The following is a 17,488-nucleotide window of genomic DNA, read 5'->3' on the forward strand; positions in this document are numbered from 1 at the left end:
AGCTGAGTTACAGGATCCATCGATATGAAGGTTAAAATATCTCAGTATTACAACCTTCCCCAATGTAATGATAAATGATGAAAGGTCGCCGAATTCAGCTGAAAATGCTCTGGCAACACCAGGAGGTCGGTAGACTGAAATACAATAAAAGGTTTTCAAAGAACCGACCCTAATCATCTGTAACTTAAATGAAGAAATAGAGTCTGACTTCATCAGCCTGCATGTGAGTCTGTGCTGGTACACAGCAGAAAGTCCTCTGCCACATCCCCAAAGACACCCAGTTACAATGACGGAAATGCCAGCTGTGCAGATCTCCTCAAAATAAACATGATCCATGTCCTGCTGCGATGTCTCAGTCAGCAGCATGAAGTCTGGAGACTCCTTGATGAGGAGATTGTTTAGAATAAGTGGTTTGTGGAGCGAGCATCGAGCAGAGAAATTGGTGATGGCTGGTCAGCACCCTCAACAGATGACTGCAGCATCACTTTGATTAAACAGCTGTGCACATCTGTGTAAGTGCCACGTTGGACAGTGAGTCCCGAACCAGGTGAAGCCATCATCGATGTCAGGACATCAATCCTGCTAGCAAAATGGAGGAGAGATGGCGAACATGAGGTCCGCTTTCTCAGGCATCATCAGCAGTCCCCGAGCAATTATTTTCTGCTCTTATCTGGTTTCCTGAAAAAACAGAGTTATTAACATGTTAGTGACTGTAGGTGCTGTGCAGAGGGAGCAGATTTGACACTGGTTAGATGGCACTTACGTGCTTTCACAAATCCTGTTGTCACAAGGCAAATTACTATTATTAGGAAAAGCACAACAGATAAAATAAAAAAATTACGATGTCTTGATGCGCTTCCACAGACAACGTCACTGGTTGAGCTTCCTTCTTCAACTTTAATCTGGCTCTCAGAGCAACTGTGGCAAAAAAGAAATAAAATATAAATAAATCATTATTATCAGTGTTTATTTGTGTTTGCACTGTAAAGATCTTTGTAACAATGTGACCATCAATATTAACTGTTTAACTGTCCTGTCGTCTGTCTGTGGCTCAGATATGCAGGACAAACATGTCCTGGAATGTAGCTGGTTCCACTTTAATATCTAGTTACCTGTAACTACCCAGTACTCTATCTGTGATTACCCAGTTCTCATCATTTTACTAACATTTTATTGGCATGTCATAATTCAATTTTCACACCAATCACGTAAATAATCATTATTGCAATATCTATAGAAACACAGTCAACAGTCAAAGTTTTTTAAACCTTTATTTTGTCTTTGTGGCAAAATAATTAAACTAAATGTAGCAAGACTGTGTAAAACAAATAATTAGACATTTATTTGTCACTATGTGACTTTCACACTATAGATATTATATTATTAAAATCATGATTATCATCAGTACATAGCTACTGAGACACCACATTATTATTGGTAATTAATAATTGATAATATACGACTGTATATACAAACAAGAGAACATGGCCACATGGTGTTGCTATAGCAATGATATTCTGGTATGACACTAAATCACATGGAGATTTATGTTGGTATTACTGCAGGCAATGTGATGTGACACAGCCCAGGATATTGGAGATTCCATTAAGACATTGATGATCAATAGCTGAATATATAATACACCTTTAGAGGGATTTGAATATAAATTATGACCTACGTTTTCCAACCTGTGCAGCTCACACCGTCCTTGGAAAAGAAGCCTGGCTGACAGTCTTCACACACTGTGTCACTTCTGCTGGTTCCTGAAAGAAACACATTCGTTGTTACACACAATCCAGAAAAAAAACAAAAAACTTAAAATCACAGTTTATCAGCTCATCTAAAAAATAGACTTAGACTTTAAACTTTCTTACCAGGTTCTTTTATCCTCTGACCAGCTTCACACTGTGAATGTTTCTCTGCCAAACTACATCCGTTACTGTCTGTCAAACCTTTGCAGTAATATCCATTTAAAACGTCACACACTGTGTCAGTTGTTGCTGTACAGTTCTGCTTGACAAAGAGACCATGACCTAAAAAAAACAAAACAAAAAACATTAATGTAAAATGATGTTTCTGTAATTTACTTTTAAATGAAAGCTTTATTTTTTTTTTTTTCAATCTAAATTTGACAAAGGATTTCTCATCTGACTGTACCTGTGTCACAGGCAGTGCAGGGGAAACAGTTATACAGGCCGTTGGGTTGGTTCATAAAGGTCCCCATCTCACAAGGACGGCACTGAGTTCCTGCATATGCTGTGCAGTCTCTCTGAACAACTGTACCTGTTCAACAGAACACAACATTTATGTCAGACTTTTAGCATTTAACACAGAGTGAATCTACAGTTGTAGTGTTGGGTGTTATATACAGTAAGTCAGGCAGCTACAACATTACAGATCTACAAATTCAATGTGGCCTAGTATCCTGATCCAGTATCACGGCAAAACGTGTAACAGACTCATCGGTCCACTGTGTCCCTTTCATGCTTTACCTCTCCAAAGTGTGAAATGGACACTTATGCAGAAGCTGCAGTAACAGCAGAGGGAGATATTTTATTTCAAGTAACATGAAAATAATCATGTTTAAACAAACATTATTAACACATTTACATGTAAATCCTTCTTAACTGTTTTAAGAACCATGGAATGTACTTCATAGGTTTCTTGGTCACTACCGACTTCTTGCCTTTACATCTATTGTCTCCCATTGCTGGTGATGCAACTTGTGCTTCATTTTACTGCTTGTGATAAATAATAATAAAAATAATAAAACACATATTTCTTATTTTAAATTTAACTGAGATGCAGGAAGTCAATATTAATTACCTGAATGCAACATAAAATATCTAATAATAGACGGGGCTGCTCGACACTGGGGAGAGAGGGGGCAACGCCCCCTTAAACAAAGGTCCTGCCCCATTAAATCAAACTTTCAGAAACTGAGAAAGAAAAAAAATAGATTACCCACAAACTGAATATGGACAAGATTTACTACAGCATCTGAAAAATGCACTGGACAAGGCACAAATGTCATGGTTTCACCTCTTGTTCACTCTTTCCCTTCGTGCTCCCTTTTTGCACAGGCTCACACAAAACTCAGCAGAAAACCCCCCTCCCCCCAGCTAAACATCCAATCACTGTTAGTATATAAATGATAGGTTTCTCAGTATTTACGACTGTGCGTGAATCCCCCCTGATATTGGTATGATCCGAGCTCAGGCACTAAGCGACTGAGCGAGAGGGCGGGGCAGCTGCTGCCTGTGAGTACGCTGTTGGAGAAACGGAGCCAGCCATACTAAGGAGAGCTTAAGTTTGACCAGGTACCAAAGCAAATCATTCGTACCGTACAAATAATGAAAATATGACGGTGCATCACGAAAGATTGATATCAAACTGATCACTTGACCCATATTACGTTACTTGCTGTTCAAGTGAATCAACAAGTGGCGAAATGAAAAGCCGAACAACAACAATGCTGTTTCTTTAGAGAGTCTTAGCTTACATGTGTGTTTATTTCATATTTTCAGTTGTTACCCTCCACGGCTAAATAAATCGTTTTCAGTAATGCACTGATATACAAGAATGGACATAAGGAGCTTCTTTCAAAGAAAAAACTCTGGTAGTATTTTATATATTATGCTTTGTATGTTGTTCAGTATATTTCTATGCAAAACAAGAGGGATTTCAGTACACAGCAGTATATTCACAGTTGAAACCAGATATTTACATACACTTTATGGAAAACACAAGAACATTTTTTTACTGTACAACATCAATTTAGAGTAAACTTGTTTTGGTTAAATAAATATTGAAATATCTTTTGAATTAGTTAAATGTCAGAATAAAGAGAGACAGAGCTGTCTATTTTTTATCACTTTCATCAAATTTAGGAGTACATGTACACTAAGTTTATTGTTAATTAATAAGAAAACTCCAGACGATTCCATTCTGAGCTGAAGAAGCTTCTGATAGGTTAGTAGAGTCCATGTGAGTAAATTGGTGGCACACCTGTGGATGCATATAAGGCAAAACACAGAGCCTGTTTCTTTGAAATGGGAAAATTAAGAGATGTCAACCAAAACACCAGGAAAAGAACTGTGGAGCTCCATAAGTGTGGCTCAAGTTTGAATACAATTTGGTGCCATTTACAATTAAGAAATACAGATAGTTTTTTTCTTTACTCTTAAAGTTAACAAATATGTTATTGATAAATAATATATTTATCAATCTAAAAAAATAAACATTTAGTCTGATTTGATGTTACAATTAAAAAAGTGTTTGTGTTTTGATCTGAAGAGTGTGTAAATATCTGGTTTCAACTGTATATTTGATGATTGTCAGCACAAAGAGGGAGAGAGGAACAGAGAGGGAGAGAGGAACAGAGAGGGAGAGAGAGAGAATGAGGACAGAACAGAGATGAACAAGAGCAGGTGAGACACACATGTTAGTCAAATGGTTGTTTACCAAAAGTATCACCGTATCATAAGTACTCATGTATCTTGTACCTAGTGTTTCTTTTTAGGTTTGCTATTTTTCAAATTCTACATTTATTAAGTTTTGCAGGCTTGTTTGCACAACAAGGCTAAATAATTATTTAAACTTTTCTCAATCTAAATAGTGGACTTTGGCAGAATTAAAAAAATAAGTGTAGTGCAGGTCTATGATGATTTTTAGTGCTACTATCATCTAGTTCTGATTGTGGTTCTGTCTTGGTTAAGTCCTCAGTAGTCCTGATTTTGAACTGTTGTAGTCCTGTTTTAATTCCGGATCAGTTCTGGGTCTGGTTGAATTGGGGTTTAGTCCCTGTGTCTTGATACAGCCCCGACTTTGTTCTGCCTACCTGCTTAATTAAAAAACTAGTTTAAGGTGTCCTGCATATGTGATATATACTTTTCCCTATATGAAGTCATTGATTTTTGAACAAAACTCAAAACAGAGCCAATTAATCTTTCAGTCATTTCTAAACCCCCCCCCCCCAAAAAAAAAAAAAAAAAATCCCACATGCATACTACCCTTTAGGGCTAAGCCCCGGGTGTTTCAAATGTCTGGCTCCGCCTCTGGTCAAGCTCAGCGATTTTAGTAAAACTCATTTACTTTTCAGGGAGGGGGGGTTTCCTTCTTCTATAAAGTACCTGCTTTGGAGGTTTGTGCACATTTGCAGTCATCGCTTTTCTTCCTACCTTTGTTGCACGTCGGGCAGCACTGTCCACCATTTGTTTTATATTCCTTTGGTTGACACGATAACACGGGCACCATGAAGACGGCGGCATATCCTACAGGAAAACACAAGAATATTAATATCCTGGGACAGACAAATAGCTCAGTTAGCTCACAACCTAAGCTAAAGGTTAGCTTAAGCTAAAGGCTGTGTCGTATACACGAAAATGTTGCAGTACTTACCGAAGATAAGTAACGCAGACAGCATGATATCACATCCTAACACGCTGCTCTGTAATACATTTATAGGCTTTATTTCACTAATGTACTATACAAATCTAACAGAAACAGCTAAAATTCGTTACGCTTTCGGTTGTGATGTGGGCGTAACAAGAAGAAAACTTGGGGAAGAAAGAGCCAAAGTCCATCCCACACTGACGATTCTCGTGACTTTTGTCGACAAACTGAAGATATTTTACTTATCTTTTACAAGGCTCATCTTCGTTTAGACAGAGACAATAAAACAGAGAGAGTTTGAAGGAAGATGAAGGGAATCGTAGGATTTAATGTTTAATTTGTACACATTCCAGCGATTGTTTTACTCCTGAACCCGATGAATATTTACGAGTAACACGAGACAGACTGAGGATCGCGGAAGTATTCGTAGCCGAAGATTTTACTAATGAATAATGAAGCTGAGATTTTTATTTGAACCTGTACCTGGATTCGTATTTGCCACTGTGAAATAAAAAGTAAATAATTTATAGCCACGTAGATGGTTACCATTAATTAATAATATTTAGGTTTTAAGAGTAATTATTTAAGAGGGATTAGTTTGGTGAAACGTAATCGCCAGATGATGAGACGTCGTGGTGTATTCACTGCAAAGAGTTGAAAATCCAGTGATGGATTGGATAAAAGAGCACAAGAAGTATAAAACAGTTCAGTACTGTCATTACTTCAAGTATAAATAGATAAGACAAGTAAAAACAAACAAACAAAAAACAAGTGAGAGTCTTTATATAGAATTGACAGTCACCTCTTCACTGGTATTATTAAGCAGCATCAGTACAAAGCAGTGATTGGAGAAAACCAGCAGTTTCAACAGCTACGTTATCTTTCAGCACATCCTGATGTCTCCCTGTCTCCATCCTCACAGTCTCCTCTTCCATTTGATTAATCTTCTTTGTATGTAGACTCAAATAATTTGTGACCTCATAATGATCAACACGGCAGTGCTTCACTTACACTGAATCTTGGAAATGTGAGGATGCAAGAAATGAAATAAAACCAGCTGTCTGTGATACCAACTAACGTGTTAACTTTTTAAAATGATGTAAACTTTTTAGAAAACGTGTCCGTGAATCTGATGAAGAACTACTGTACGTCTGCTGTACACAAGTTTGTTGAAGGTTTTCTTTATTGTCTCTGTGCAGTCAACCTGTTTATGAAATATTCCCCATAAATACATTACAAGGATAAATATGAACTTGTATCTACACAAACATCTACAACGAATTCCACAGAAAATGTGTATAGCAAAGATAAAAACATTACAAACTGCTCCCATTTGTTCCATAATGCTGCAGTAAAGGTCTGATCATCTCATAAATATCGCAAAGTGCTTCACTACAGGATGCTGTCATGGTTCTCAACATCTGGAGAGGTTGTGGTGTGTGTCTTTTCTCCCACCAGGGCAGAGCTGGACCTTGCTTCCCCACCTCTGAGCCCGCCTTCAACACATACCTGTGGCTTGTTTACACTGATGCTGCTCTGGCTTCTCATCACACGTATTATTACTGGCAAACTACTTAAAACGGCAGGAGAGGCTGCTTCCTCACTGTATTGTCACACTACCTAGCATCAGTGTAGCCTAGCCCTTTAAGCATTCTTTGTGATTTCCTAGAGCTTCCTCCTAACATTGTTTCCCTCTGTGTACAGGCCTTCTGGATTCCCTGCTGTCTGGATTCCTGTGGATGTGTGTGAGTGAGCATGAGCATTCTGGATCGGACTATCTGAGTGAGTTGTGGATTCAGTAGAAGAGGAGCGTGTGTGCGCCTTCCTTGGACCTTCCCTCCCCTTCAGACCCCCCTCCACCCCCCCCCCCCCGTAGTCCCGTGTTATTTGTCTCACTGTATATATGAATATATCCTCACTTGGTGCCTCATTGTAAATAAATCCTTCACCTTCTCTCTAAACTTAAAAGTCTTGCGAGTGAGTCCTCTGCCTAATAATCTGTGACAGATACTAAGATATTAAAACATAAATTTACCCAAAAGCAAGTTTAAAAAGTTGAGTTTTTAGCTGCTTTTTTTTTTTATAATCCACAACAAACACCTCACTGTTGTCTTACCTGCTCCTTTGACCCATTCAGTAGCTCTGTTTCTTTTCCTTCCTTCACAGAAATAAAAAAAAGACATAAAAGATGTCATTTCCTGTGTTGTTTTGAGTTCCATTTTTGTCTGAGAAAAAGTTATTGACAGAAAATATAAATCATGATGTCAGTGTTCTTTGTCATCCTCACATTACTTTTAGATTCCAAATTTAATCACCCCGAGTGCAGCTTCAGGTTAAAATCACACCACAGAAGGCGAATCAGCTTCTACAGGGAGTGCAGAATTATTAGGCAAGTTGTATTTTTGAGGAATAATTTTATTATTGAACAACAACCATGTTCTCAATGAACCCAAAAAACTCATTAATATCAAAGCTGAATGTTTTTGGAAGTAGTTTTTAGTTTGTTTTTAGTTTTAGCTATTTTAGGGGGATATCTGTGTGTGCAGGTGAGTATTACTGTGCATAATTATTAGGCAACTTAACAAAAAACAAATATATACCCATTTCAATTATTTATTTTTACCAGTGAAACCAATATAACATCTCCACATTCACAAATATACATTTCTGACATTCAAAAACAAAACAAAAACAAATCAGCGACCAATATAGCCACCTTTCTTTGCAAGGACACTCAAAAGCCTGCCATCCATGGATTCTGTCAGTGTTTTGATCTGTTCACCATCAACATTGCGTGCAGCAGCAACCACAGCCTCCCAGACACTGTTCAGAGAGGTGTACTGTTTTCCCTCCTTGTAAATCTCACATTTGATGATGGACCACAGGTTCTCAATGGGGTTCAGATCAGGTGAACAAGGAGGCCATGTCATTAGTTTTTCTTCTTTTATACCCTTTCTTGCCAGCCACGCTGTGGAGTACTTGGACGCGTGTGATGGAGCATTGTCCTGCATGGAAATCATGTTTTTCTTGAAGGATGCAGACTTCTTCCTGTACCACTGCTTGAAGAAGGTGTCTTCCAGAAACTGGCAGTAGGACTGGGAGTTGAGCTTGACTCCATCCTCAACCCGAAAAGGCCCCACAAGCTCATCTTTGATGATACCAGCCCAAACCAGTACTCCACCTCCACCTTGCTGGCGTCTGAGTCGGACTGGAGCTCTCTGCCCTTTACCAATCCAGCCACGGGCCCATCCATCTGGCCCATCAAGACTCACTCTCATTTCATCAGTCCATAAAACCTTAGAAAAATCAGTCTTGAGATATTTCTTGGCCCAGTCTTGACGTTTCAGCTTGTGTGTCTTGTTCAGTGGTGGTCGTCTTTCAGCCTTTCTTACCTTGGCCCTGTCTCTGAGTATTGCACACCTTGTGCTTTTGGGCACTCCAGTGATGTTGCAGCTCTGAAATATGGCCAAACTGGTGGCAAGTGGCATCTTGGCAGCTGCACGCTTGACTTTTCTCAGTTCATGGGCAGTTATTTGGCACCTTGGTTTTTCCACACCCTTCTTGCGACCCTGTTGACTATTTTGAATGAAACGCTTGATTGTTCGATGATCACGCTTCAGAAGCTTTGCAATTTTGAGACTGCTGCATCCCTCTGCAAGATATTTCACTATTTTTGACTTTTCTGAGCCTGTCAAGTCCTTCTTTTGACCCATTTTGCCAAAGGAAAGGACGTTGCATAATAATTATGCACACCTGATATAGGGTGTTGATGTCATTAGACCACACCCCTTCTCATTACAGAGATGCACATCACCTGATATGCTTAATTGGTAGTAGGCTTTCGAGCCTATACAGCTTGGAGTAAGACAACATGCATGAAGAGGATGATGTGGACAAAATACTCATTTGCCTAATAATTCTGCACTCCCTGTATTGGACAGAACACTGAACTTAACCAACAGATTATTTCATCCAGCTTATTTTCACTGTAACTTTTACTCTTATTGCAGTTCTTTTTTCTAAGTGCTTCTCCCACAGTCTTTGCTTCTTTTCATCAGGTTTGCTTTGAGCTGTTTGCCTGTAAGCTGTGACTTAAAGGGCCGTGAATGAAAAGTGAACCAGCAGGTCACTAGTTAGTTACCATTTTACTTCAAATTAACACCATATTCAGAGTTTATGAAACATTAATTAAGGTATGTTCCACAGTTTCAGCATCAACCAAATACATCATAACAGCCATCAAATCTGTTAGTTTGAGACTTTATCTGATGTTGCTGTACATGAACTCTTTTCCTTCAGACCAAAGCCCATCAGCACACACAGTACAGAGGATAAACTACATTTCTGCACTGTTTAATGTGATACTCTACATCTCAGTCCTTTGTGACTAAATGCAGCCTCTGACTTTGGACACATCTGTTTTCTATGGATAGTTGTGATGCCAAAAAAGTGATTTTCAGTATTTTCCAAAAAAGTGATTGCCCCCATTTAAACTGTCATAAATGACCCGTTGGCCTATAATGTGTAAAAAAATATGTCAAATATTTCCATCATGAATGATATCGAGTCATTTTGAACCACAAACAACATTTTTTCCACAAGGTAGAAGCTGCAATCAGTTTCTGACAAAGTGACTTTTATATGTGCTTCATGGATCCAGTTAAAAAACCTCATAGACATTAAAAATGTCTTTTTAAAGAGATGTTGGGTCAAGAGGCTAATAGAAATTGCAGCAAATATAACATAATAGTTTTTTAGACATTTTAAGTGACCAACAACCAGACTGATTAGAATTTGGGTACAATAATGCAGTCATAAAGATATTTGCAAAACAGGTAATTTCTTTATTTTATATACAACTCCTTCATAAATCATTTTGACTGCAGTCTACCTTCCAATATAAACATAGACATTACACATACATACAGAAACATCAGAAATCGCCTTTCGGAACAACACCATGACCCAACTGCACCTATTTAGTGCTGGGTCTTCTGGCCTTCCCAGCTAAAAGTCTATTAATGATATAAATAAACTGCTCATGGTTAGTGAGTTCAATTTTCTTTTTAAAAAGTCATTCTTTTTCCTTCCTTCTTCTTCTTTGCTTTATTGGTACACAAAGAAAATTAGTGTTACAGCAGGAAAAAAACCCTAAGCAATAACAAAAAGGCAACACTGTGTTGTTAAGGCTTTGTTAGATTATAATATTATTTTATGCCATGTTATACCCCTAATTAAAGATTGTGAATTATTATGTAGTTTTAGTTTGCATTATTCTCCTGAATTAGAAGAAGCTGATAACTATTACATTAGTTAAACTGATTTGCATTACATTAAACTGCTGACTTGTTGTGAATGAATGATATTGTTTTATAATGCATTATACTGCTGAGTTATAAGAAATCTAATTTGTCTGAGTAGAAGAGAACAGAGTGTGCTGGAGTTTTCTGCCCCATTTCAGCAGGAGCAGATAAACAGGGAGCCAAGGTCGTAGCTTAGGCGCTGTGTGAGAGAAAGCATGTGAATGTTTAGGCTTTGTATGATAAGGTGGAGGCACCAGAGGCTATAAATGTTTGAGCAATGCTCCACCATTTTGAGATTTTGAGGCTGTCTGCATCAGTGTCCATCCCCCACGCGTGTGTTCATTAAAATCATCGTTTGACTCAACCCGGCCGGACCAGTGTTGTTATTGTGGTTTTTTCTCTTGTCTCCATCCCCAATATTTTGAACCTTAACAGCTTTAAACTGAAAAATCAACACAATGCAGACGATGCACTAACCTGTCACAAGGCTAGCAAATGCTACTGAGCAAAGCAAAAAAGGTAAAAACACAAAGTAATGTTGACTTGATGTTCTCCCACAGACAACGTCACTGGTCGAGCTTCCTTTGACCTTTATCTGTGTGTTTGAGCAACTGTTGTAAAAGAAGAGGTGAAAGAGAAAGAAAATCCAAATTAATCCACGTGAAGGAGCAGGACCACAGAGAATTATCAAGATAATAATTTTATGTAAATTGTTATAATATTTTGATATCTTGTCAAATGTTGATGAAAAACTGAATTATGCAGGTCTAAATATCACATCAGTACTGCCAACTTTTAAGTTCTAAGTTAATTATTATTTTATTTTATGAGCCTGACATCAAATGTAACAGTGTACTGAAATCTGTAAAGTGCATTGTACAAGTACATGGACTACAGTTAGTGTTCCTGCTGACAAACATCTTGTGTTTTCATTCTAAACACAAGGAGTTTATGATAAAACAGAGCTCCTGTTTACATCTGTAGATGTGTTTGAATGTGGCCATCAGGATTAACTGATGCCACATCTGTGCTGTCATCTGTCACAGGTCAAATGTGACATGCTGTTTTACATTTTTATATGGTGCTTTCTATGTGTTGATAATATGCAACATGTATGTAAGAATTTTACACTCTAAGTCACTGTTTCACAATCTTTTGGGGCCACAGCACATATTTCACATAAAAAAAACAATCACACGGCACACCACCAAAGAAAAATGTCACAAAAAGCATATTGATAATTTTTACCCGTGCACATGGCATAGCGGAAAGGGTTCGGTTTGTCCCCAGTACACTTTTTTTGCTTTCTTCTGATCACTACTCATCTGGGTCGGAATTTTCTCCAGGACCCAAGTCAGATTGACTACTTTTTCTTTTTAAATATTTATTTATTGCTATTACGCGCTGCGTGGTCTCGCTCACAGCATGACTATTATGTAATTTCTTCTTGGTCTTCTTCTGTTTTACTGGCAGTTGGCAACTCATTTAATTAGAGCAGATAGTTGTACTGGCCTCTAGTGGAAGAGAATGTAATCGTTCTGCCCGTGACTCATGCCGGACGCTTCGAGTACTAATCAGGTGGAACCAGATAATCTTCCACGGCACACCTGATCATTTCTCATGGCACACTTATGTGCTGCGGTACAGTGGTTGGGAAACACTGCTCTAAGTCATGAGGATTTTTGTCAGTTCTACACTCCAACAAGGTTTTATCAGAAGTCACTCAAAACCTTTCAAGCTATCATGTTTACAGAACGGCACACATGCACACACACTCTATTAAAAACATGACCTCCTTTCCAGAGGTAATCATGTTTATCTTCTATACACAGTAACTGAGACACCACGCTGTTACTATTAATGAATCTCTGATAATATATGACTGTATTTTAAATTAATCAAACTTTATTTTCAACAAATTCAAAGTATTTATTCTACAATTATAACATTAAAATCAAAAGTTGGCTAAGTTTCTGTTTAATCAGCTGAATCACTGGTTCTCAGGTTACTAAAGGGGGGCAAATCCCAAAGTCCCGTGTGGAGGTTAGTAATATATCACTGAGATATGAAAATATAGAAAAAAAGCATTGAGTTTTAAAATGGTTGCAGGTAGCAGCATTTATAACTGTAGTGCTACCGTCATCAGTGTCAGACTACTTAAACTGAAGTGTGAATCTAACAAAAGAAAACATAAGTTCAAAAGTAGCCCAGGTAGTATTTTCCCTGGAATTTTCAAATAAAGTATAAAAAACTTTTAACACTGTTATTAACAAATCAAAAAATATTTATCATGTCAGGATTTTAACCAACTTAAAGTCCTGCCTCCATCATGTTACTGCATCACTAATTTCCACACATTGTTTGCTCCTCCTGTTATAAAGAGTCTAACTAGCGAGTGCAGCTAGTAACTGCTCCTGTCTCCTCATGTGTCTTCATAGCCTCGTTTTACTCAACGGAGTGTTTTCCACTTTTTACAAACAGATTTCCTGCATGTTTTCTCCTGTGTTTGCTGGAGGCTGCTGAAGTAGCTCCATTTTTAGTTACTAAATCATCATTGAAACACTGCTCTTACATTTAGACATGCACGGTTTTGACTCCTTGTCATAAACACTAGGAAACAAACACATAATGTTGCTATAGCAACACAGTATATAGTATAATACCGGTATTATTGCAGATGATATGATGTGGCACAGCCCTAGTCCCAAGTATATGAGAGATTCCATTAAGACATTGATGATCAATAACTGAATATATTAAACACTTTTAGAGTGATTTTATTATAAATTATGACCTACACTTTCCAAGCAGTGCAGCTCACACCGTCCTTGGAAAAGAAGCCTGGCTGACAGTCTTCACACACTGTGTCACTTCTGCTGGTTCCTGAAAGAAACACATTCATTGTTACACAGAATACAGAAAAAAAAGGTCTATCAGCTCATCTAAATGGTCTTAGACTTTAATTTTTCTTACCAGGTTCTTTTATCCTCTGACCAGCTGCACACTGTGAATGTTTCTCTGTCAAACTACATCTGTTACTGTCTGTCAAACCTTTGCAGTAATATCCATTTAAAACATCACACACTGTGTCAGTTGTTGCTGTACAGTTCTGCTTGACAAAGAGACCATGACCTTAAAAAAATGAAAAACAAAACAAAAAACATTAGTGTAAAATCATGTTTCTGTAATTTACTTTTAAATGAAAGCTTTATTTTTTTCAATCTAAATTTGACAAAGGATTTCCCATCTGACTGTACCTGTGTCACAGGCAGTGCAGGGGAAACAGTTATACAGGCTGTTGGGTTGGTTCATAAAGGTCCCCATCTCACAAGAACGGCACTGAGTTCCTGCATATGCTGTGCAGTCTCTCTGAACAACTCTACCTGTTCAACAGAACACAACATTTATGTCAGACTTTTAGCATTTAACACAGAGTGAATCTACAGTTGTAGTGTTGGGTGTTATATACAGTAAGTCAAGCAGCTACAACATTACAGATCTACAAATTCAATGTGGCCCACTCAAATAATGAGTGGTGACTTCTATAACTTTGAGTATATAATTTGGCATTTTCTAATGATGTAGGCCCCAAAAAATTACATAATATAATTTCATTCAGTTTAAAGATTTATTTGCAAGATGCAAAAAAGACTAAATTGAGAGTTATAAATGTTTTGTGCATGAACCAAATTCAGACATTGTGCAGATGTGTGTGTCAAAAGTTAATCTGGCAAGATGACTCGAGTTTCAATCTCTATACTACAACGTTTCATTTTTTTTTTTTTTTTTTTTTTTACTACAACGTTTCATTGCAGTCATCGCTTTTCTTCCTACCTTTGTTGCACATCGGGCAGCACCATCCATCATTTGTTTTATACTCCTTTGTTCGACACGATAACACGGACACCATGAAGACGGCGGCATATCCTACAGGAAAACACAAGAATATTAATATCCTGGGACAGACAAATAGCTCAGTTAGCTCACAACCTAAGCTAAAGGTTAACTTAAGCTAAAGGCTGTGTCGTATACACGAAAATGTTGCAGTACTTACCGAAGATAAGAAACGCAGACAGCATGATATCACATCCTAACACGCTGCTCTGTAATACATTTGTAGGCTTTATTTCACTAATGTACTATACAAATCTAACAGAAACAGCTAAAATGCGTTACGCTTTCGGTTGTGATGTGGGCGTAACAGGAAGAAAACTTGGGGAAGAAAGAGCCAAAGTCCATCCCACACTGACGATTCTCGTGACTTTTGTCGACAAACTGAAGATATTTTACTGATCTTTTACAAGGCTCATCTTCGTTTAGACAGAGACAATAAAACAGAGAGAGTTTGAAGGAAGATGAAGGGAATCGTAGGATTTAATGTTTAATTTGTACACATTCCAGCGATTGTTTTACTCCTGAACCCGATGAATATTTACGAGTAACACGAGACAGACTGAGGATCAGGGAAGTATTCGTAGCCGAAGATTTTACTAATGAATAATGAAGCTGAGATTTTTATTTGAACCTGTACCTGGATTCGTATTTGCCACTGTGAAATAAAAAGTAAATAATTTATAGCCACGTAGATGGTTACCATTAATTAATAATATTTAGGTTTTAAGAGGAATTATTTAAGAGGGATTAGTTTGGTGAAACGTAATCGCCAGATGATGAGACGTCGTGGTGTATTCACTGCAAAGAGTTGAAAATCCAGTGATGGATTGGATAAAAGAGCACAAGAAGTATAAAACAGTTCAGTACTATCATTACTTCAAGTATAAATAGATAAGACAAGTAAAAACAAACAAACAAAAAACAAGTGAGAGTCTTTATATAGAATTGACAGTCACCTCTTCACTGGTATTATTAAGCAGCATCAGTACAAAGCAGTGATTGGAGAAAACCAGCAGTTTCAACAGCTACGTTATCTTTCAGGACATCCTGATGTCTCCCTGTCTCCATCCTCACAGTCTCCTCTTCCATTTGATTAATCTTCTTTGTATGTAGACTCAAATAATTTGTGACCTCATAATGATCAACACGGCAGTGCTTCACTTACACTGAATCTTGGAAATGTGAGGATGCAAGAAATGAAATAAAACCAGCTGTCTGTGATACCAACTAACGTGTTAACTTTTTAAAATGATGTAAACTTTTTAGAAAACGTGTCCGTGAATCTGATGAAGAACTACTGTACGTCTGCTGTACACAAGTTTGTTGAAGGTTTTCTTTATTGTCTCTGTGCAGTCAACCTGTTTATGAAATATTCCCCATAAATACATTACAAGGATAAATATGAACTTGTATCTACACAAACATCTACAACGAATTCCACAGAAAATGTGTATAGCAAAGATAAAAACATTACAAACTGCTCCTCTCATTTGTTCCATAATGCTGCAGTAAAGGTCTGATCATCTCATAAATATCGCAAAGTGCTTCACTACAGGATGCTGTCATGGTTCTCAACATCTGGAGAGGTTGTGGTGTGTGTCTTTTCTCCCACCAGGGCAGAGCTGGACCTTGCTTCCCCACCTCTGAGCCCGCCTTCAACACATACCTGTGGCTTGTTTACACTGATGCTGCTCTGGCTTCTCATCACACGTATTATTACTGGCAAACTACTTAAAACGGCAGGAGAGGCTGCTTCCTCACTGTATTGTCACACTACCTAGCATCAGTGTAGCCTAGCCCTTTAAGCATTCTTTGTGATTTCCTAGAGCTTCCTCCTAACATTGTTTCCCTCTGTGTACAGGCCTTCTGGATTCCCTGCTGTCTGGATTCCTGTGGATGTGTGTGAGTGAGCATGAGCATTCTGGATCGGACTATCTGAGTGAGTTGTGGATTCAGTAGGAGAGGAGCGTGTGTGCGCCTTCCTTGGACCTAAGATATTAAAACATAAATTTACCCAAAAGCAAGTTTAAAAAGTTGAGTTTTTAGCTGCTTTTTTTTTTAATAATCCACAACAAACACCTCACTGTTGTCTTACCTGCTCCTTTGACCCATTCAGTAGCTCTGTTTCTTTTCCTTCCTTCACAGAAATAAAAAAAAGACATAAAAGATGTCATTTCCTGTGTTGTTTTGAGTTCCATTTTTGTCTGAGAAAAAGTTATTGACAGAAAATATAAATCATGATGTCAGTGTTCTTTGTCATCCTCACATTACTTTTAGATTCCAAATTTAATCACTCCGAGTGCAGCTTCAGGTTAAAATCACACCACAGAAGGCGAATCAGCTTCTACAGGGAGTGCAGAATTATTAGGCAAGTTGTATTTTTGAGGAATAATTTTATTATTGAACAACAACCATGTTCTCAATGAACCCAAAAAACTCATTAATATCAAAGCTGAATGTTTTTGGAAGTAGTTTTTAGTTTGTTTTTAGTTTTAGCTATTTTAGGGGGATATCTGTGTGTGCAGGTGACTATTACTGTGCATAATTATTAGGCAACTTAACAAAAAACAAATATATACCCATTTCAATTATTTATTTTTACCAGTGAAACCAATATAACATCTCCACATTCACAAATATACATTTCTGACATTCAAAAACAAAACAAAAACAAATCAGCGACCAATATAGCCACCTTTCTTTGCAAGGACACTCAAAAGCCTGCCATCCATGGATTCTGTCAGTGTTTTGATCTGTTCACCATCAACATTGCGTGCAGCAGCAACCACAGCCTCCCAGACACTGTTCAGAGAGGTGTACTGTTTTCTCTCCTTGTAAATCTCACATTTGATGATGGACCACAGGTTCTCAATGGGGTTCAGATCAGGTGAACAAGG

General features: G+C 37.8%; 1 protein-coding gene across 2 annotated transcripts; it reads right to left on the bottom strand.

Annotated features, from left to right (window-relative positions):
- Nucleotides 1-610: 610 nt before the first annotated feature.
- On the bottom strand, nucleotides 611-16,544 carry LOC113010098 (tumor necrosis factor receptor superfamily member 5-like). 2 transcript variants are annotated; one of them, XM_026148953.1, is made up of 13 exons: nucleotides 14,752-16,544; nucleotides 14,532-14,624; nucleotides 13,955-14,080; nucleotides 13,671-13,829; nucleotides 13,496-13,580; nucleotides 11,175-11,308; nucleotides 5,401-7,552; nucleotides 5,181-5,273; nucleotides 2,158-2,283; nucleotides 1,875-2,033; nucleotides 1,679-1,763; nucleotides 842-918; nucleotides 611-678 (listed from the first exon to the last, which is right to left on the bottom strand). In XM_026148953.1, the coding sequence occupies exons 7-13, from the start codon at nucleotides 5,423-5,425 to the stop codon at nucleotides 626-628; spliced, it is 618 nt and encodes a 205-aa protein (XP_026004738.1). In that variant the 5' UTR covers nucleotides 5,426-7,552; nucleotides 11,175-11,308; nucleotides 13,496-13,580; nucleotides 13,671-13,829; nucleotides 13,955-14,080; nucleotides 14,532-14,624; nucleotides 14,752-16,544; the 3' UTR covers nucleotides 611-625. The 2 variants fall into 2 exon arrangements, with proteins under 2 accessions (XP_026004738.1, XP_026004737.1); XM_026148952.1 differs by lacking the exons at nucleotides 5,181-5,273; nucleotides 5,401-7,552; nucleotides 11,175-11,308; ... (3 more) ...; nucleotides 14,532-14,624; nucleotides 14,752-16,544 and adding an exon at nucleotides 2,827-3,183 and having other exon boundaries at nucleotides 764-918.
- Nucleotides 16,545-17,488: the final 944 nt, after the last annotated feature.

Source organism: Astatotilapia calliptera, chromosome 18, assembly GCF_900246225.1.
Source record: "Astatotilapia calliptera chromosome 18, fAstCal1.2, whole genome shotgun sequence".
Lineage (NCBI taxonomy): Eukaryota > Metazoa > Chordata > Actinopteri > Cichliformes > Cichlidae > Astatotilapia > Astatotilapia calliptera.